Genomic DNA, 23077 nt, shown 5'->3' on the forward strand with positions numbered 1-23077 from the left:
TATAATAAGACAGTATGCTGTGCAGTTGATGAGATTGGTTATTATAATAAATAAATGCAATGTTGTGTACTAACAGCACATTTTTATATGGCAAGATAAAATCGACTGAGAAGTAATCAGGTTATGATTTATTTTCACTTGCCCCCACTAAGATGGCCGCCACGTAAACACATCACAGTTTTACGACGTTGCTGAAAATATTACATAACACTAGCCTATTCAAAGTGTTTGGATAAACTAAAAATAATTCTCAAATATTGGAGCACTTAAGTCATTACCAGGAAATGCAAGCTTATTTAAGTTACGGCAATAAGACAAACATAAATAAAAAAGGGTACATAGACAAAACAAAGGACCGAAAAAGTAGTACAGTAAGTAGTAAAGTAGTAAGTACTGAGTTCGCCATTTCGGCCACAAGGTGTCGCTATAATTCCACAAGTCATATAAGACGTGAAAGAAGTGCTTCGTTTATTTCCCCTGAACTCACCTTCTTCATTTTACTTTAGAGGAAATAGTTTGGAAAAGCGAGCAGTCGTTTGTACTTTGGTTGCGATATTTTCTGACTTCTTTACGGCGGTGACATTACTAGGAGCCAAGCGGACGTCTAAGGGCGTCTTCCAGGGCTTCGGTCGGATCCATGTCCTGCTACCGGCCGCCATTGGTCCAAGTGTGCGCGCCGTACAAGGAGCCAAACTACCCCATTGAAAGCTGCAAGTGTCCGTCAAAAGTCAATTTGTAGACGACAACCCGTCTGCTCGAGCTTCTGAAGACGTGATTGGTCAATAGCTATGTCAGTCAGACTGTTACATCAATGTGATTGGATACATTACACGTCAGTAAAAAGTCTCTTCTCTGATTGGTCTTAACTCTCCACAAGGGGGCGCGCGTTCTTTTGTCACCGGGGTTGTGCTTTCTCGAGTGGGCGGACCATAGCGGTGACAGCGACGCTCGGAGTCTCCCGACAAAGTGTCAAAAAGCAAACAACTAAAGGTGAGTTGAGCTGAAATGTGAGTGTTATGTTGCGTCTTTGTTGTGTGGTCACCGGCGAAGTTGGCAGTACGCCGAAAGTTACCTCGGAGTCAACGTAGCAGTGGAAGGACGGTGATTTTGGATGAGCACGCATCATGCACGGTGTGTTAATGGTGCCTTCAGGTGTGCCTCGGAAAACCCTACTTTCTGTTGGCGCAGTTGGAATGTCCGCGCCCTTGCTGTTGATGACTCGCCGTGCACGCTCGTGTTTTCTGCCCGCACTTTATGTCAACGAAAACTCGACACTGGATATGCGTTGCATAGTTGGCGTGTTTCAGTCTGCAGTGAATAAACGCCAGGTTGAAGATCTCATGTGTCAGCGACGCTGCGAGTTACGCAAGCGAGCTTGCTAGTGTCAAGTCTGCAGCCGTGGACCATTCATTTGCACGCTGCCTTAGTGCCCTTTAGCCATCATGGAGCTGGACGTTGTGTCAGCAGAGGCACACTTGAAGAGGTCATGGAACACTTTCTACATGGTCAGAAGTCATGATGACTTTTCAACTATAGTTTAAAGTTTTCAACTTGCCCTCAGTTACATTTTTCAAACCAAAAAATATGACAAGAACACCACCGGCAAGCTTATGTTACTATTAGTGGTTTAACAGACCATCCATCCATCCATTTTCAATCAATCAATCAATGTTTATTTAAATAGCCCTAAATCACAAGTGTCTCAAAGGGCTGCACAAGCCACAACAACATCCTCGGTACAGAGCCCACATAAGGGCAAGGAAAAATTCACCCTAGTGGGATGTCGATGTGAATGACTATGAGAAACCTTGGAGAGGACCGCATATGTGGGTAACCGCCCCCCCCCCTCTAGGGGAGACCAAAAGCAATGGATGTCGAGTGGGTCTGACATAATATTGTGAAGGTCCAGTCCATAGTGGATCCAACATATCAGCGAAAGTCCAGTCTACAGTGGATCTAACATAATAGTGAGAGTCCAGTCCATAGTGGGGCCAGCAGGAAACCATCCCGAGTGGAGACGGGTCAGCAGCGCAGAGATGTCCCCAACCGATGCACAGGCGAGCGGTCCACCCCAGGTCCCGACTCTGAACAGTGGTCTAAAAAGGGGGTCTATGTAAAGGCTAGAGTATACAAATGAGTTTTAAGATGGGACTTAAATGCTTCTACTGAGGTAGCATCTCTAACTGTTACCGGGAGGGCATTCCATAGTACTGGAGCCTGAATAGAAAATGCTCTATAGCCCGCAGACTTTTTTATGGCTCTGGGAATCAGTAATAAGCCGGAGTTCTTTGAACGCAGATTTCTTGCCGGGACATATGGTACAATACAATTGGCAAGATAGGCTGGAGCTAGACCGTGTAGTATTTTATACGTAAGTAGTAAAACCTTAAAGTCACATCTTAAGTGCACAGGAAGCCAGTACAGGTGAGCCAGTATAGGCGTAATATGATCAAACTTTCTTGTTCTTGTCAAAAGTCTAGCAGCCGCATTTTGTACCAACTGTAATCTTTTAAAGCTAGACATAGGGAGACCCGAAAGTAATACGTTACAGTAATCGAGACGAGACGTAACGAACGCATGAATAATGATCTCAGCGTCGCTAGTGGACAAAATGGAACAAATTTTAGCGATATTACGGAGATGAAAGAAGGCCGCTTTAGTAACACTCTTAATGTGTGACTCAAACGAGAGAGTTGGGTGGAAGATAATACCCAGATTCTTTACCGAGTCGCCTTGTGTAATTGTTTGGTTGTCAAATGTTAGGGTGGTATTATTAAATAAATGTCGGTGTCTAGCAGAACCGATAATCAGCATTTCCGCTTTCTTGGCGTTGAGTTGCAAAAAATTAGCAGACATCCATTGTTTAATTTCATTAAGACACGCCTCCAGCTGACTACAATCCGGCGTGTTGGTCAGCTTTAGGGGCATGTAGAGTTGAGTGTCATCAGCATAACAGTGAAAGCTAACACCGTATTTGCGTATGATGTGTATGCTGCAGAGTGCAGGGCCAAGAACAGAACCCTGGGGAACTCCGCACGTTACCTTAACATAGTCCGAGGTCACATTGTTATGGGAGACGCACTGCATCCTGTCAGTAAGATAAGAGTTAAACCAAGACAAGGCTAAGTCTGACATACCAGCACATGTTTTTATACGCTCTAATTAAATATTATGATCTATGGTATCGAAAGCAGCGCTAAGATCAAGAAGCAGCAACATAGATGACATACGTTATGCATCCATTAAATGGAGCTGCGCTAAAGGGAATGTCAACAAAACAAATAGTGATTGTACTGACACTTCTACTTGCTGCTCTCTGTTCAACAACCCACTGTTCGAGTTTGTCCTCCAACTGTAGCCATCTCGCTTTGTTCCCTCGGAAACTCTGTTTAGTCTTCTTTACTTGGCGCAGGTCATCATGTTGCTTCCTCCACTTCCGCACCATTGATTCGTTAATGTTAAATTCTCTCGCTGCTGCTCAATTCCCGTGTTCTACTGCGTGACTGATCGCCTTGAGTTTAAACTCTGCGTCGTAAGCGTGTCTCTTAATAGGAGCCAGTTTTGGGTCTTTACATAAAGTTTAGGTCTCGCAACTACGGTAATCAGCCGCCAACATCATTTTCCCCCGTAGAAGAAAAAGTTATTCTTCTTCGGTAATTAGCCGCCGACTTCATTTTCCCCCTTAGAAGAAGTTCTTTTACGGTAAGCAGCCGCCGACTTCATTTTCCCCCATAGAAGAAGAAGCGCTTCTTCTTCTACGGTAAGCAGCCGTAGAAGGGGGAAAAGGCGTAGTTACCGTAGTTACGAGACCTGTTGTGGCTCAATATTGGTCCATATATAAGGCACACCGGATTATAAGGCGCACTGTCAGCTTTTGAGGAAATTGGAGGTTTTTAGGTGCGCCTTTATAGTGCGGAAAATACGGTACACACTTACGCTGCACATTAGTGTTGTCCCGATACCAATATTTTGGTACCAGTACCAAAATTATTTCGATACTTTTAAAATGAAGGTGACCACAAAAAATAGCATTATTGGCAGTACATTAAACATATGTTTCTTATTGCAAGTTTGTCCTTAATTAAAATAGTGAACATACAAGACAACTTGTCTTTTAGTAGTAAGTAAGCAAACAAAGGCTCCTAATTTAGCTGCTGACATATGCAGTAACATATTGTCATTTATATTCTATTATTTCGTCAAAATTATTAAGGACAAGTGGTAGAAAATGAATTATTAATCTACATGCCTCCAAAGACATGCACCTGGGGATAGGTTGATTGGCAACACTAAATTGGCCCTAGTGTGTGAATGTGAGTGTGAATGTTGTCTGTCTATCTGTGTTGGCCCTGCGATGAGGTGGCGACTTGTCCAGGGTGTACCCCGCCTTCCGCCCGATTGTAGCTGAGATAGGCTCCAGCGCCCCCCGCGACCCCAAAGGGAATAAGCGGTAGAAAATGGATATATGGATGTTCATTTACTGTTAGTATCTGGTTATTTTCTCTTTTAACATGTTATATCTACACTTCTGTTAAAATGTAATAATCACTTATTCTTCTGTTGTTTGATACTTTACATTAGTTTTGGATAATACCACAAATTTGGGTATCAATCCGAAACCAAGTAGTTACAGGATCATACATTGGTCACATTCAAAGTCCTCATGTGTCCAGGGACATATTCCCTGAGTTTATAAACATAATATAAATTAAAAAAAACAAAATAAGATGTTGTGATGCCAAAAAATATCGATGTAATCATAGTAGTATCGACTAGATATGCTACTGTACTTGGTATCATTACAGTGGATGTTAGGTATAGATCCACCAATTGCATTTGTTTACATTTTGACGCCGGTGAGCTACGGTGTGTAGTGAAGCATGTTTAGCTATTCCTCGTCCTGCAGGGATGATACTTGTAAGAAACTTACTTTATTTGTCGCCATGGAGGCGATGATTAGTGATTTAGACGTAGCTACACCACTGCTGACTGAGGCTGGACTTTAGCCACTAGCTAGCTAGCCATGTCTTAAAGCACCTCTTCCGGTGGGTGTGTCAGTGTTATAACTTCACCTTTATCGTCAGTTTTTAAGCCAAAATGCGTCCGTTCTCCCTTTTCTGTCTACACGCTCTGTCTGCTTGTAAGTACTCTGTGATTGTGCACTGCGGAACATGCTCGTCTGCTCGTAAACCAGCAATGTCACGACGTGACGACGACGTGTGTGCGGGTAGGGGGGTACTTTTCAGAGGCGGTATAGTACCGAATATGATTCATTAGTATCGCGGTACCATACTAATACCGGTATACCGTACAACCCTACTGCACATACACACAAATATTCCACTAACAATTTACAGTCATGGGCGATATATAATTTGTATCGATACATTCAAGTTTTGTGTTGCAGATGATTAAAAAAATATATATACATGTACATATATATATATATATATTTTTTTTTCTCTTCTTGCTTCATCGTGCTTTTTGCCCCCGAGGAGCTGCCGGAGCTTCCACCCTCCTCCTTATATTTACACGCCTAGTAAAACATGGCCAATGCTAACGCGAACGAAAGCATGACGTTTGTTCCAAAGAAAAGAAAAGTGTTGTCAGTGGTTTAGATTTGTGGCAACAGGCGTGGAACAAATGACTGCACTCTTTTGAATGATTGAATTATGATTTCTTTAAAAAGTAGGGAAAAAATCGGATTTTAAATTTTTGGTGAAAAAAATTGGAGATTTTACTGTTTTTGTTATGATAGAACATACATTCACTGATAGCTAATGTTACCTAGCCAAACTTTTCAATCACTATCATTAGCTGACATATAACGCTTACAAAACTTTAGAATGTTAGCACCCTCTAGGCATCAGCGTAAAGGTACCAAACAGTCTTTTTAGTACTTTCTGCAAAAATGCAAAATTCTATTCAAACATTCCTTATATGACAATAACTTGCTAAGGGCTTACAGGAAAAACAACTCTAGATTGCTGAGTGGGAATTCCGAAGTGAGGCCAATCTTAACGTCCTCATGTCATTATGTGCTTGATGCGATGTAATAGTGTGTACAGTATGTCCACAGACCCAAAGTAAACGAGAGTTCATGTCACATAGTAATGAGTGATGGTCCCATTATAAACTATCATATTTTACATCTGACAGTTACATGATACACAATAACAGTCCCGCACTGTCCCTAGTTGAACTTTGTGTTGCCTCAAATAGTGAACTGACACAGAAACAAGCAACGTTGTATTGTCTGGTTCATGCCATTCTTGAAAAGAGGAAGTTGGTACTCTGAAGTCATGCAGAAAGTAATTAGAAACACATAACATAACTTTGATTGTCAAATGATTCATCAATCCATCCACACTAGCCACACTTGATCCACTTGTGTGGGAAGGCATGTATGATACATATGATGTAAGTAACTTCCTACTTTTCAAGACTGATACTGATAACTTAAATCTACATTTAAGAAAATAATAGGTATACGTGTTGTTTGTGCACAATTTTCATTGCAGCTGGCGTCTTCTAAGGCTTACAAAACAGTGTCGTAGGGATGCTGGCGTTTTAGGTGTCTGTTATTGTTTGAGGTGTTGATGTGTGATGTTTTTTTTCTTCTTTCGAGTAGAATGCTTGCAGAACATTCGGTGCAAAATAATGCATTATTTAATCAAATAATAAAATACAAAAATCTGGACCGCATTTGGTGCACGGAAATTTAAATACACAAATATAGTTTGTGCACGGCCGCTGCAATAGAACGCACGTGAGAGCAGTGTAGTAGTGTGTGTTGTAATGTGTGGTGAGTTTTTCCTTTTTTTGTTCAATGCATACATGTTCAACATTTTGATTTCAATGTTAGTGATGTGCATTTATTCGAAAAATAAAACAATGAATGTGATTGTAAGCAAAGAAAAATTGCAGATTACTTCAACTATTTTCTCTAAACCACACATTGAGGCTATAAAGTGTGTTTTATCCGATTACTCGATTAATCAAACAAACTAATCGATAGACTAATCCATTACTAAAATTATCGATAACTGCGGCCTTGGTAATGCTACTTAAAAGTGGAGGTTTGACTCTGTCAGTCTGAGAGATGGACTGTATCATAATTTTTATTAAAAACATTTTTTAAACATGCTTGGTGGTTTTGAACATACATCATTCATTTATCTAATATGAAAGTCATTCACTTAGTGCTTCCAGTCAGTGCATTGATTTTAGATGAGGTTACTGATGGGAGTCTCCTGATTTAACATGAATTATTTATTAAGATTATATATTACACCAGAATTTACGATCCGAAGTTAACAATACTCAAAAGTGCTAACGGCTTTTTATTTTTTTATTGTTTTTTTTTTTACAACGGGCAGTTTACTAAAAATAAAAGGACAATGGACTTATTTGACCTTTTAATGACACGTTTATTGTGCTCATGTTTGAAAGTTTGAAAGACATGTTTGCTCTTGAAAACACACAAGACTATCTACGCTGGTGTCGCTTGTTTATAAATAATGTCCCATTGTCGCACATCTTCTTTGTGGAATCAACTGCTAAATTATATGACATGGTTATTTACCAATCATATCTGAGCTGTACCAAACTAAACTGGTGGAAATTTATACAAATGAACACAATGCTACGTCGTCAGTGTGTGAAGTAGCAGTTAAATGCCATAAAAAATAGGCCTTTTTCTACCTAAAGTTCAGGAACTCTAAGTTCCTGTGACTAAAGGTTCCTGTAGAAGTGTGTGGTTTTGGTTTCCACCGTGTTTCACGGTTCAGGGTATTTTATACTACTCAGGCTGATGGTGTATGGATAGTATATTTAGTATATCGTATATACAGTATATTTATAGTATATACAGTATATAGTATATACAGTATATTTCTACACTATCATGTAAATAAACAGACAATATTAGGTCATATTTCATTTACTAAAGTTTAAGTGAATGAAATACAAAGCAATAATATACGAAAATATATGATATAAAAACAAACTCTACCAAATTTTACATACAAATTCAGGCTTTTTTCCACAGTGTACAACAGTCAGAAAGCCGACCCCTCAGTAAATGATGACTTCCTGAAGGTCGGGCGATTCCTTATGGTCCAGTTCAACTGTAAATAACAATATATAAAGAATAAATGTGAGTGTTTATCTCGCGGCGACAACATAAACGCATCAGATTTAGCGTTTGCCTATTAGCATTCGATTCACTCGGGTTGAGACTATAACTACACAAATGGCGTGTCGCTGACTACTTTTACGATATGTAACAAAGTAAGTAGTTAATATTTGATGTGATTTACCTTGGTTTCACTTGTACTTCGTTTCACATTTCTCTTCAAACTACGAGGTTGAAGTCTCAGTGAGCAGCTCGCCTCGCCACTTCGAAGTCCAGCTGAATTATTTATATTCCTCTGTAAATACGTTTTAAATAGTCTGTCCACTTCTCGTAGCTTTGTGTATTGCAATAATGTTTGTAAAAATAAATAAAAATCATGAAACTGCATACTAGTTTGAAGACTACGGCTGAGTAAAATGACTGCAAGCGAGTTCCACTGATCAGCGTTCTTCAGCACACAGATGCCCCACAAAGGTTCCAGCAAGTCGGAAGTTCCTTTTGTTCTTCTTTCTTTCTGTTGTCAACTATTTTGAAATTGAAATGCACAAGAAATAATAAATAAACAAGTTGCATTGCATACTGTAATGGCGGCCATTGTGTTTAAATATAACGTTTTTAGGAATGCTCCAACTGTGTTAAACCAATTACCGTATTTTCCGGACCATAGGGCGCACCGGATTATAAGGCGCACTGCCAATGAATGGTCTATTTTTTATCTTTTGTCAAATATTAGGCGCACCGGATTATAGGGCGCATTAAAGGAGTCATATTATTATTATTTTTTTCTAAATGTAAAACACTTCCTTGTGGTCTACATAACATGTAATGGTGGTTCCTTGGTCAAAATGTCACATAGATTATGTTTTACAGATCATCTTTGAGCCGCTTTCTGACAGTCGCTTCCGGATGCGCCGTTTTGTGGGCGGTCTTATTTACGTGGCTCACCTTCAACAGCGTCTTCTCCTCGTCATCTTGCAGCATGTAAGGATGGGAGTGGAAGAAGTGTCAAATGATGGAGCTAACTGTTTTAATGACATTCAGACTTTACTTATATCAATAACGGAGCAGCATCTCCTCATCCGGAAACAACACCGGAAATGTGTCCTGTGAAAAAACGTCCGACCGGAACTCTGATAACTAAAGTTCCTTGGGTGAATAATGTAAACTTACTACACCGGTATGTTTTAGCGCTTTCATGGCGAGTTTACTGACAAATATAAGTAAGAACTTTACACTACTTTATATTAGAAATGGCAACAGCGGAGGATGAATGTCCCATAACAAGAAGATAGAAAAAAATAAGAAGATTACCGACTACGGACGCGCGCAATTTTTCAGGATTTACGCAGATCCCAAATACAGATCAGCAGGTACCAGAAGGTAAGAAAAGTTTATTTTGCATAATATTGCGAAACAAAATACCAGATAATATATCTTACCTTATACACACACCATATTAATACTTGTATGTTTAACGCACCGACAATCCTTCAAGCAGTGCGACTTCACAGCTTACCAAAGTCGTACTAAAACATTTTGATAGATTTTTGAGCGCTGTGTGTAATGTTCTATATTTTCAATGGAACATTTAAAATTTTGGTGTTTAATTGAGACCCATCATAGTGCAGCCTCCACGTATCTCTTATGTTTGACTGCCATCTACTGGTCAGACTTATCATTACACCACATACCAAATAAAATAGCTTCGAGGTGGGTATGTTCAACCAAAATTATTCCTTACATTAGGCGCACCGGTTTATAAGGCGCACTGTCGAAAAAGATTTTAAGTGCGCCTTATAGTCCGGAAAATACGGTAGTGTTCGACAGCACAGCCGGGCCCTTAAAGGTTATTGGGAAACTTCCCAAAGTCCCACCTCACTACTTGAAACTAAAAATAGTTTTCGTACAACTGAAACTACCAAGGTAGATTTTGGTGAAAACGCAGGGTGGTACTTTAATTTTCCCGGGTAAATGGGAAAGTTCCTGCTATGGTTCCGCAGATCATGTCCCATTTACCATTTATTTGATATAACCATGACTAGAATTGAACCTGCTACTGTACTAACCTCAGGACTTGGTGGCTTTTAGACTTAGCCTTTTGAACCTGTTTAACCTGAGCAATATGCTAACAAAATGGAAATGCTAACACCTAAAATGTTTGCAACCTGCGTGGATACATTGTGACAATAAGGGTACATCTCTTGCTTCAATGGACAGTTGCTAAATTGCAAAATCTCAATGTGATATTCAAGATGCTTGGAGGGGAACTGCACTTGTTTGGAATTTTGCTTATCGTTCACAATCATTATTTATAAAAGACATGACGACGGATGTATTTTTTTTATCGCATTCTAACTCGTAAATAAAAGTTTGCTTACAGCGGAGCCGGTAGGAGGTCCTCTATTCCGCCCATAAAACCAAATAAAAATGCACCAACATCACTCCGTTTACATTTTGTGACTTCAATATCAAAGTATTAGTGATATTGTTATTATAAACGCTAACGCAGACAAGCTATTTATAGCGGTACCGTCATCACTAGCATTTGTGCCAGCGTTTACATCATCGAGTGGTAAGGTGCTTCCTCGTTTCCTTTGCTCGTGAAAGTTAATTGTAGACCGTAAATCATGCCTCTCACCTAGGCCGATAAAATGCTATCACTATATATAGCGGTAGACATGTAATCAATATCAATATAAAATGTGTTTGATAAAACGTTCAATAAATACATATATTTTTGGTCGAAAGATACCGGAAAGAATGAAGCATGGTTGGTTGCATGAAAACAGGCATTAGCAGTATAACCTTGCAAAACAGGAAGGGTCAGTGAGCACAGGAGGCGCAAGCTAAACAGTCAATCGCGTAACAGTATCAACTATCAAGTTTTGTTGCGCTGTTTTGCTGTTGATTCTCTGCACAAAGTGACAAGAGAAATTAAATTCGAGTGCTGCTGAGAGCAAAGAAATTGTCGATAAAACAGGAAAAGTCACCTCGCCGGTATGGCAATTTTGTGGACTTTTTCAAATGGATTGTAGTCCTTGGCTGCGTTCATCTTTTCTCTTCTTAACTCATGTCCGTTCCCTATTCGGATGTACAGAAACAGCAGGTAGGAACCAAAGTGCAGGACTGTGTGACTAAAATAAAAAACTAAATATAATATGTGCTACTTTAAAATAAGAATTTAATAATGATAATATTTCAATAATAATTACTGCACAACATAAATTCATTTCCATACTTGAATAAGAATACCAGGCCAAAGTTAATGTTACACAGACAACTTCCTGGCACCAAAGCTGCAACAAATTGTTCTCTATGTCTACATTTTCACACTTGACACAATTTATCACACTTTATTAAGCATTTCTTACATATTCCTTATTTTTGCACCTTCATTTGAAGAGGTTATTGTTAAGTGTTTATTGTGATTTTAGATTTTTTGTTTACATTGATTGTGTTTTTTTACATTTCCTTTCTGCCTTGATATCTGAGGGGATTATAATCAGAGGAAGGTTAAATTTGAAGTAAAAATGTTAACATATAATATATTTTTCTCCTGGTCTATATTTTCATTTGGTCATGAAAACCTATCAATAATTATTGACATTGACCAATGTAAAAAAACGTATATCATGATACAGTTTTCAGCCATATCACCCAGCCTTATGCTATATGTTTTCTAATTCTGGTGACTTAATGTAAATGCTAAAAAATAGCTGTCACGAAATGCTACTACTTACCAAGATCGTGCTGAGGCCCTAAAGTGCAGTAAAGGGTGGTTTGTGACAACGTTATGTAAATCCATGCAATTTCATTTAAAGATAATAGATAAAAGGGAATAAGCGTTAGAAAATGGATGGATGGATGGATGGATAAAATGATATCATGCTAAGATTTAGCATAACAGTGCAGTGCTGTGCTGAGGCTATTGCTTGTTAATAGGGCTGCAACTAATGACTACCGGTATTTTAATAGTTGACTAGTTCATGACTAGATCAATCATCTTAAAGGGGTCACGTTATGATTTTTTTCCTCCATTTAAATTCTTTGGTCAAAATGTTGTATTGCGTTTTACAGAGCGTCTTCATTCCCCTTTCTGACCGTCTCTTCAGGATGCGCCGTTTTGTGGGCTGTCTTATTTACGTGCCTCCACTTCAACTGCGTCAGCTATGTTGTCATTTTTAGCGCTTCTATATAGAGTCTACTGACAGACAGAAGTTCAATGTACACGCCATTGTATTAGACATGGCAACACGGAAGGATGTATGTGCATGTACGAGCCAGTTTGCCCCACGACAAGAGGATAGAGAAAAATAAAGACCTTATTGACTACAGCGTCGGACTACAGCGTCGGACTACAATGTTTCGCGCAAAGCTTTATCCCTATCTTGTCAGCGGATATCTGACGTCACAGGACAGAGCAAATTCCAAATGGCTCGTTTTGAGGAAGTATGAAGGAAGGCAAGATTGTTTTATGAATATCTCTGCCATACCTATGTGGTGTGATTAAAATTTTTCGGGACTAATGCAGATTCCAAATACCGTACTTTCCGGACCATAGGGCGAACCGGATTATAAGGCGCACTGCCGATGAATGGTTTATTTTCGATCTTTTTTCTTATATAAGGCACACCAGATTATATGGCGCATTAAAGGAGTCATATTATTCTTATTATTTTTTCTAAATGTAAAACACTTCCTTGTGGTCTACATAACATGTAATGGTGGTTCTTTGGTCAAAATGTTGCATGGATTATGTTTTACAGATCATCTTCAAGCCGCTGTCTTGACAGTCGCTTCTGGATGCGCCGTTTTGTAGGCGGTCTTCTTTACGTGGCTCACCTTCGGCAGCGTCTTCTCTCCGTCATCTTTGTTGTAGCGGTGTAGCGTGCAAGGACGGGAGTGGAAGAAGTGCTAAAAGATGGAGCTAACTGTTTTAATGACATTCAGACGTTACCTAAATTAATAACAGAGCAGCATCTCCTCATCTGGAAACAACGTGTCCCGTGAAAAACCATCCGACCGGAATTATCTAATAACTAAAGTTCCTTGGGTAAGTAATGTAAACTCACTGCAACGGTATGTTTTAGGGCTTTCATGGCGAGTTTACTCACAGATATAAGTAAGAACTTTACACTACTTTATATTAGAAATGGCTACAGCGGAGGATGAATGTCCCATAACAAGAAGATACAGAAAAAGAACAAGCTTATCGACTACGGTGTCAGCACGGACTCCAAAGGCGGTTGCGCGCAATTTTTCAGGATTTATGCAGATCCCAAATACAGATCAGCAGGTACCAGAAGGTAAGAAAAGTTGCTTTTGCATAATATTGCGAAACAAAACGCCTTATAATGTCTTACCTTATTCACACATCATAATAATACTTGTATGTTTAATGCGCCGACAATCCATCCAGCGGTGCGGCTTCATAGCTTACCAAAGTCGTACTTTAACATTGTGATAGATTTTTGAGTGCTGTGTGTAATCTTCTATATTTTCAATGGAACATATAAAATGTTGGTGTTGTTTACTTAAGTCATATTGCCATCATATTGCAGTTTACATGTATCTCTTATGTTTGACTGCCATCTACTGGTCACACTTATCATTTCACCATGGACCGAATAAAATAGATTCGAGGTCTGTAAGCAAAACCAGAGTTATTCCGTACATTATGCACACCAGGTTATAAGGCGCACTGTCGAGTTTTGAGAGAAAAAAACATTTTAAGTGCGCCCTATAGTCCGGAAAATACGGTACACAAAAACAAGTACCAATAGATAAGAAAAGTTGATTTTGCATATTAGGTGCCCTTTAACGAATAGTTGACTATTCAGATTATGAAGTATAAACCTATTCATGGGCTCTAATTTAGCCACCTGCCTTTAAATTCACCTCAAGATATTGTTTAGGCATGTGCTAACTAACAAAGGTGACTGTGGAAAAACTAGTGAGCATCCTGGATGATGCCAGTCACCCTCTGCATACCGTTGTCAGTAGCCAGAGGAGCCTGTTCAGTGCTAGACTGCTTCATCCCAAGTGCAGGACTAATAGACTAAAAAACTCCTTTGTCCCACACGCCATTAGACTGTACAACTCCTCTCTGGGAGGGAGGGGGGGTATTAGAATGACGGGGGATGCAAAACAATAACAGTGTAATACGTTTTCATAACATGGTCACTAATGCCTAGTTTCTCTTGTTATATTCTTATTTTACTGTTATATTTGTATTCTCATTGATGCTTTTTGTTTTTATTCTACTGTAATATTTTTCTATTTTGTTTCCATTTATACCCCCATTATTTACTTTTTTAAATTCGATCTCAATTCTGTACACTGCTGCTGGAATTTTAATTTTCCTGAGGGAACTCTCCTGAAGGAATCAATAAAGTACTATCTATCTATCTATCTATCTATCTATCTATCTATCTATCTATCTATCTATCTATCTATCTATCTATCTATCTATCTATCTATCTATCTATCTATCTATCTATCTATCTATCTATCTATCTATCTATCTATCTATCTATCTATCTATCTATCTGTCTATCTATCTATCTATCTATCTATCTATCTAATTCATTTAGAAATATTTTTATATATTGTAACTGTGCTGCTCATTAGGCTGTTCAAAAAACAAACTATATTCAAATTTTGTCCTTGCAAAAGCAAGTACAGGCCCAGGGCTGACAAAGTGTATTTTTTTTATTTTTACAAATGAAAACAAAGGACAGTAAAAAATAGCAGCAATAAAAACACACAACAAATGATACAAACATTTTGTGATGTTTAAAAAGCTGCACACTGGTATATGAGTTATTATTGGCATTTTTAGTAACCTAATAGACTGTTTGATTCTGAACACTTTAGTTATCTAATATATTTTTTATTTATTATTGTATAATATTAGCGCTGTGGTGCCTAATGTGCGTGCGCGTGCGTCTGTGTTTGACGTTTGTTATTGTGTCGTTCTTCTTTGAAGTGCATATTGACGCAGCTTCACACCTGAAGTTCCTGACAAATTAAAAAAGTATGTGAATCGATATACCGTATTTTCCGGACTTTAAGGCGCACTTAAAATATTTTTTTTTTCTTCTCAAAACTCGACAGTGCGCCTTATAACCCTGTGCGCCTAATGTAGGGAATAATTTGGGTTGAGCATACCCACCTCGAAACTATTTCATTTGGTACATGGTGTAATGATAAATGTGACCAGTAGATGGCAGTCAAACATAAGCGATACGTGTAGACTGCACTGTGATGGGTCTCAAGTAAACAACACCAACATTTTAAATGTTCTATTGAAAATATAGAACATTACACACGGCGCTCAAAAATCTATCAAAATGTTAAAGTACGACTTTGGTAAGCTATGAAGCCGCACCGCTTGAAGAATTGTCGGCGCATTAAACATACGAGTATTATTATTGTGTGTGTGTATAAGGTAAGACATATTTGGCGTTTTGTTTCGCAACATTATGCAAAAGAAACTTTTCTTACCATTTGGTACCTGCTGATGTGTATTTGGGATCTGCATACATCCTGAAAAATTGCGCGTGTCCGCCTTTGTAAGCGGTGCCGACATCGGAGTCAATAATCTTCCTCTTTTTCTCTATCTTCTTGTTATGGGACATTCATCCTCCGCTGTTGCCATTTGTAATATAAAGTAGTGTAAAGTTCTTACTTATATCTGTCAGTAAACTTGCCATGAAAGCGCTAAAACATACCGGTTTAGTGAGTTTACATTATTCACCCAAGGAACTTTAGTTATTAGATTTCCAATCGGACGGTTTTTCACGAGACACATTTCCGGTGTGGTTGTTTCCTGCTGTTATTGATTTTAGTACAGTTAACGGCATCTTTTGACACTTCTTCCACTCCCGTCCTTGCACGCTACACCGCCACAATAAAGATGACGGGGAGAAGACGCTGCCAAAGGTGAGCCACGTAAATAAAACCACCCACAAAACGCCGCATACGGAAGCGACTGTCAGAAAGCGGCTTGAAGATGATCTGTAAAACATAATATATGCAACATTTTGACCAAAGAACCACCATTACATGTTATGTAGACCACAAGGAAGTGTTTTACATTTAGAAAAAAAATAAAATGACTCCTTTAATGCGCCTTATAATCCGGTGCGCTTAATATATGAAAAAAGATAAAAAATAGAGCATTCATCGGCAGTGTGCCTTCAACTGTGATCCGGTGCGCCGTATGGTCCGGAAAATACGGTAGAAATAGCTAGCTGGCAGAGTAACAAGCTAACTATCTTACAAAGTTGAGCTTGCATCCTCCAGATGTCCGACATCATGCCTCCGTTTTAAATCTTCCCGTATCACAGATGCACTGCCATTAAAAACAAGTCTGCTTTGCAAAATGAGCAAGGTATTCATGTCGTTAACAAAATTAGGGTGAAATGTTCCCACACGTACCATGTTTTTGCCTGTGATGTTGTTGCGAGTGGCCGGGCTGACTGACTCGTTTCTGTCTGGAAGAACACAAATGCTGACGCCACCGACAATTGTCGACAAATGACACATTTTATCGTCGACAATGTCGTCAAATTGTTGCACTCCTACTTGTTAAGCAGGCCAGACGTTTTGTTGTAGCACAACTATTGTCATGCAAACGAGGCTTTCACTTCAAAAGTGCAGCACTGACAAAGGACTTATTTGTTCACTTCATTTTCATATGAGCGTAAAAAAAAGACACAATTAAAAACAACACAAATGTCCTTACCTTTCAGGTAAAATACACATTTTTTCTTAAAATTATTTGTTTTTTATTTAAAAAAAAAAAACATCCTGAAACATGTGTGTCTGCATATGCTGCAGTGTGTGTTTATATTTGTAAACACTCGAGTGTGTATCGAGGCTTGGACTCTGAGATTGCGTGACAACTGCGGATTGAATGAATGAAATGATGGAGGGATGGATGTTGCGGAGGAGTGGGATGGTGCAGGGTGAGCCGCTCCCTGTAATCCTGCTCACAACAGCAGCAGCTGGAACAGAATGTCAGCAAACAGGCTTTGCCGCTGCCATGAACCCTGCTGGGAATTACAGATGAATTAGGGGTCACTTGGCATTCAGGTGCATGAGGGGTGGATGGAGGGACACGTTTTAGTGATGTAACGTTGCATTGTTCTTAACTGTCTTTAGGCAATAAACTTCCATCCAGATAGGGCTGCCCGATTATGGCCAAAATATTACAGCAGGAAGGGGATTCACATGCCCCCGTTCGTTGCTGTTTACCTGACACATGAAACGTGTCAAATTGGGTCGTAGTGCTTTCCATCATTTTCAGCAGACTGCATTGCAAAATGATTAACCCACCCCTCCTTCGTTCACGTGAGATCCACAACAAGACTGGGGCCATATAAATCCCTTCCTTACTGTATTCATGATTATTTTCATCAATATAGAAATCATCGTTTTTCTCACAAGTCGGCAGTCTATTTGGAGTAAATGGGGTCCTAAAAAGGTTCAATAAATGGTATCCATGTATTCATATATCTTTGTTTTTGTCTATTATTTGTAATAACATTTCATTGTTTTCATCATAACGAGATGCCTTCAGCTCTAAATATCAAATTTTGATGGTTCATTAAAAAAACCAACCACATTCCGCATCATGAGTTGAACACAACCCCGCTCGACCTAACCATACATTTGATCGTTTGAAGTGTGAAATGACAAAATACAAAAAAAAATATTGTTATTTAGTGTAACGATTGGTCACGTGAAATAGTCCTTCAATGCATGTACATAAATCCACATTCCCTGGATTCATACACATGCAGGGGCTGCATGCATTCCACTGAAGAACAAGTCTTGCCAAAACACCGGCGACAAAATGTTGGCACTCGACGAAAAATATTTACACTCAATGTAGGGCTGGGCGATATAGACGAAAAAGTATACCTCGATATATTTTTCCTAAATTCAATATTTGATATAAATCTCAATATATTTTCTGGTGAAAGTATACAAATAAAGATATTCATTTTACAGCAAAATTCACTGAAATTGAAGTGAATGACAACTGTACTGTAAACAGTCAGTGGCACTTGCATTAACCCAGTTAGTCAAGATGGGTATTTACAACACAGAAAATAAACTGTTTAAGTAGCACAGAATTACATAACATAAATAAAATTGAAAAATATTATTTCTACGTAAAATAAATAACATAGCTGTGCAAATAATACAAAATGTATCAAACTCAGATAAAAAATACATTTGCAGGCAGGCACTTTTTACTTCCCAGTCGACGATGTAATGGACTGTCACACATGTACGGTTCTGTGGTCCTACTAGACCACATGTCTGGTCAGTGCCAAGTAAGTGGCTTTACTTAATTGTGCGACTGTTCTTGTTGTTTGTTTCAAAATGATTAAACTATTCAATGTTGAAATTTAAAGAGTAGAAATAATGAACAAAATGTCAGCTACTGTCTAGTTGTCAAACACCAATGAAAATGAAATGTAGCATTTAGAAAGGCTGTACTGTAGCAAAAGTCATCACATGTCCTCAATCATGTGTGTTCTTAAATGTGGATTCCACCTATTCCAGTTTTGATTTGGGCTTAGACGGTAAACAACTCAAATAAATGTTTTATCCAGACTAGGGCTGCAACAACTAATCGATTAAAATCGATTATTAAAATAGTTGCCGATTAATTTAGTCATCGATTCGTTGGATCTATGCTATGCGCAGAGTTTTTAAAACATTTTTTTTAATTTTTTTTATTTTTTAAATAAACTTTTATTTATAAACTGCAACATGTACAAACAGCTGAGAAACAATGATCAAAATAAGTATGGTGCCAGTATGCTGTATTTTTTCAATAAAATACTGGATAGGATTGAAATGTAGTTTGTCTCTTTTATCCGATTATTAATTGATTAATCTAAGTAATAATCGACAGATTAATCGATTATCAAATTAATCGTTAGTTGCAGCCCTAATCCAGACACATACATTTGTCCAAATGTGGCCAAGTAGACGCATTGTGGGTTTCCTGGACGTCGTCTACATCGCTAAAAGAAAAATCTAAAGAAAAGAATCCCTTTGCCATCTTCAACTAGTTTTTTAATATATAAATCGCTCGCTTGAATATTCCCTCTTCTCTTCTACGACTCTCTCGCCGTCTTTTGGGATGTCTGTTGTGGTTTCCCTTCCTGGTTCCATGACCTGCCCTATCTTGCCTCTGATTGGCCTAATCTCAACCAATCGTGACTCATCATAGTAAACAACCAACCAATCATGGATGTTCTTATACGTGCAAGCACGTCTTGGAAGGAGGAAGGGGAGGGGTTTAGTAGCCCATGAGAGGGAGTGAGAAGTGGGGGAGAACAAGGAACACAGCAAATAAGCGGCGCTTGGTCATTTTAACGTGAAATCAACTATATCGATTAGGGCTGGGCAATATATCAAATATACTCGATATATCGCGGGTTTGTCTCTGTGCGATATAGAAAATGACTATATCGTGATATTCGAGTATACGTTCTCACGCAGTTGCTTTTAGCTACAGGCTCTTCCCACTCTTTCTTGTCCCTCCTTCTCACAGAGTGATAAAACAAGCACACCTTCACACATACGTCACATACTGTTCATGCGTGCAACGTCATACGCCCTCGCTGAGCAGAGAGGTAGCGACATGGGTAACGTTAGCTGTGATGCTAGCGAAGCGGCGCGAGTTGTAATACGAGAGAGAGAAGGTGCGAATCTGGTAACAAATGAAGGAAGAAGAATTAATTCCCAAGAAAAACAGGAGGGGTTCCATCGTCTGGCGGTGGTTTGGCTTCAAGCGGGGTTAAACAGCAACCGTAATATGTCAAGTATGCGGCAAAACCATTGCTACAAAAAGTAGCACCACTGCTAATGTGTAGCATAATTTGAAAAGTCATCCGCTAGACAATGAGGAGTGCTTGAAACTCCGCATGTCAACATCTCCGGCCGGTGCCACCCAACAAAATGCCGAAGCAACAATTTCCAGATCAACACCGTATGAAAAAAAATAGTCAACAACAGAAGGAGATAACGTCCGAGGAACCTACCACATACCAAAGGACATACACTATTTGATTTCCTATTATGCAGCTAATTTTTATTTGACAGTTATTGAATTATCTTGTGTGACATCATGCACAAAAGTGCACTTTATTTGTTTTTAACTATTGTAGTGGCATTCTGTACAAAAAGTGCACTTTAATTTAGTGTTGTTTTGATATGTCATCTTAGTAACATCATGCACACAAGTGCACTAATAGCTTGTTTTAAAATGTCTCTGACAATCTTGCACTTTCTGTTTCGGAAATGACATGAATGTTTGTGCCACTGCTTAATAACTATTTAATAAATACCGTTTTGGTAAATTGACTTAGTTGTGATTTCCCTCTCTGCATGAAAGTTTAAAATGAGCATATATTAATGCAGTATGGACTAGGGATGTCCCGATCCGATATTTGGATCGGATCGGCCGCCGATATTTGCCAAAAAATGCGTATCGGCAAGGCATGGAAAAATGCCGATCCAGATCCAGTTTTAAAAAAAATTCCGGTCCGTGTTTTCCAACGCACCGATTTAAATAATACATTCCACTTTTCTGCTGCTCCCTAATTTCCGTTCCGCATTTTCCAGCACACCTTCAACACAGTCGAGTATAGGTTCTCACGCAGTTGCTTTTAGCTGCTGGCATTACACGACAGGCTCTTCCCACTCCTTCTTGTGTCTCCTTCTCACAGACAGCAAACGCACCTTCTTACACACGTCACATACTGTCACGTCATACGTCACATACGTATACGCACTCTCCCAGCAGAGAGGTAGCAACATGGCTAACGTTAGCTGTGATGCTAGCGTAGCTGTGTGAGCGGTAATAATGAAGGAAGAATGAATTAATCCCCAAGAAAAACAGCAGGGGGTCCATCGTCTGGCGGTGGTTTGGCTTCAAGTGGGATTATGTCGAACAGACAACCGTAATTTGTCAAGTGTGGTGCAAAAGCGTTGCTATAAAAAGTAGCATTACTGCTAATATGTAGCATCATTTGAAAAGTCCCCTGCTAGAAAATGAAGAGTGTTTGAAACTCCGCACGTCAACATCTCCATTGTGTATTATTCAAACTCACCTAATTCAGCTGGCTAGTTGTTATCAAGAGTACTAAAACCCTTTTCAACATGAATCTGACAACTAAGTAGGCTAAATAACTTTAAACTTTAATACATGCTCGGATAAGGCCAGTATCGGTATCGGATCGGAAGTGCAAAAACAACATCGTATCGGATCGGAAGTGCAAAAACCTGGATCGGGACATCCCTAGTATGGACAAGAATGTTTTAATGCAGACACATAGAATCATCATACTGGTGTGATTATATGCATCAAGTGTTCATTCAAGGCTAAGGCAAAATATCGAGATATATATCGTGTGCAACCAAGCTACGAATTTTGCCGGTTGCCATGGCCTAAAAATATTCAGATATTAATAAAAAGCCATATCGCCCAGCCGTAATATCGATATTACGATATTTTCTTAATTCATATCTTGTTTAAAAATATATTGATATATCTTACTAACTTGATAAATCCCCAGACCTACTTTGGTGCATTTAAATCTAAATCTGTGTTCCCCTTACACGTCTGTTGAATTGTACAAAACCTTTTTGACTTCTCCTTTCCTCCTGCCTTGTTCCACATTTCAGAACCATCTGTATTACTTGTTTTTTTCTAACATACTTAAATAATCCATATTTGAATGTTTGTCCATCGATTCATAATCATCTGCATCCTCTTAGAATCCGTCATTTCCTCAACAACTAAATCACAATGAGCCCTAGATATTGGACTAGCCTCCTATGTGATTGCTACTAGTTTGTTTTGGAATGAATGTGACCTCTGTGTGTTTGTGCTGCTATGCATTCCGCTGCGATGTGTAAAGCCTGGCTCTGCAACAATCGTTCCCAAAGAGATACTGTGTGTAAATTTGTGTGTGTGTGTGTGTTTGTGTGTGCGTGCGCGTGGGGCTAACACTATTGTAGACGTACAGAGAATTCATTCATTCCTGTGTCCGCTTTCAATGGGGAGGGAGGAGACCATCAGGGAGGACATGGTGAATGTTGACAGGTGTGAAAGAATGTATCAAGTTGTAGCATCATGAAACTGAGTGTCATGGAATTTGGGGAAGTCTCACATAAAGTATAATTTTTGGAACATGAACAAGCCTAAGGAGGCCTGCAAAAAATGTGGTTTTGATTCACACACCCATGCAATCTAATTTCTAAATGACAACATTTTAAATGTATTATACTTGACAAGCTGCATCACAACCAAACACTGACATTTTTACTCAAGGACCCTCGCTGCACTGTCGTTGGCATGACGACCGACACTTCCCCCTCCCTCTGATGGCCGACGCCACCAGCAAGACTTTCTGGCTATCGTTATTTAGCTTGTGGGAGGAGCGATCACATTAATCATTGACTTATACTGCTTGAAGTTACCGTCTAGCGAACGAGCGTTCCACCTTTTATGACATGATGGATTAGTATCAGTCTTTGTATTCATCTCTTTCAAAAAAGTCCCTGTCAACTGTCCTTGCGGGACCTCCCATTTAAAAATGGCAAAAAGAGCATTGGAAGTATTTTTAAAGCAGAATGAGACAGTGAGGAGACCATTAGTAATAATGGTAATAATAGTAATAGTCATCTCTTTAACACATGAACAAAGGACCTGAATATATTTTGCGTGTTTGGGATTTTTGTCCCAGAGAATCACAATTTTGAGCAAGATAATCACAATAATGATTCCTGAGCGTGGACACCACTGCTGCTCACTGTTCCCCTCACCTCCCAGGGGGTGGAACAAGGGGATGGGTCAAATGCAGAGGGTAATTTCACCACACTTAGTGTGTGCGTGTGTGTGTGTGT

General features: G+C 39.1%; 1 protein-coding gene across 4 annotated transcripts in view; it reads left to right on the top strand.

Moving 5' to 3' along the window:
* The first annotated feature begins 753 nt into the window (after positions 1 to 753).
* The window catches only part of LOC133630153 (microtubule-associated protein 4), a 240221-nt gene continuing 217897 nt past the window's right edge, over positions 754 to 23077 (top strand). For all 4 annotated transcript variants that reach the window (XM_062021524.1, XM_062021525.1, XM_062021527.1 and 1 more), the window contains exons 1-2: positions 754 to 790; positions 878 to 990. In XM_062021524.1, coding sequence (XP_061877508.1) covers positions 789 to 790; positions 878 to 990 — 115 coding nt within the window. In that variant the 5' untranslated portion in view covers positions 754 to 788. The remainder of the gene's footprint in view (positions 791 to 877; positions 991 to 23077) is intronic.

This window comes from Entelurus aequoreus, linkage group LG15 (genome assembly GCF_033978785.1).
Source record: "Entelurus aequoreus isolate RoL-2023_Sb linkage group LG15, RoL_Eaeq_v1.1, whole genome shotgun sequence".
Taxonomy (NCBI): domain Eukaryota; kingdom Metazoa; phylum Chordata; class Actinopteri; order Syngnathiformes; family Syngnathidae; genus Entelurus; species Entelurus aequoreus.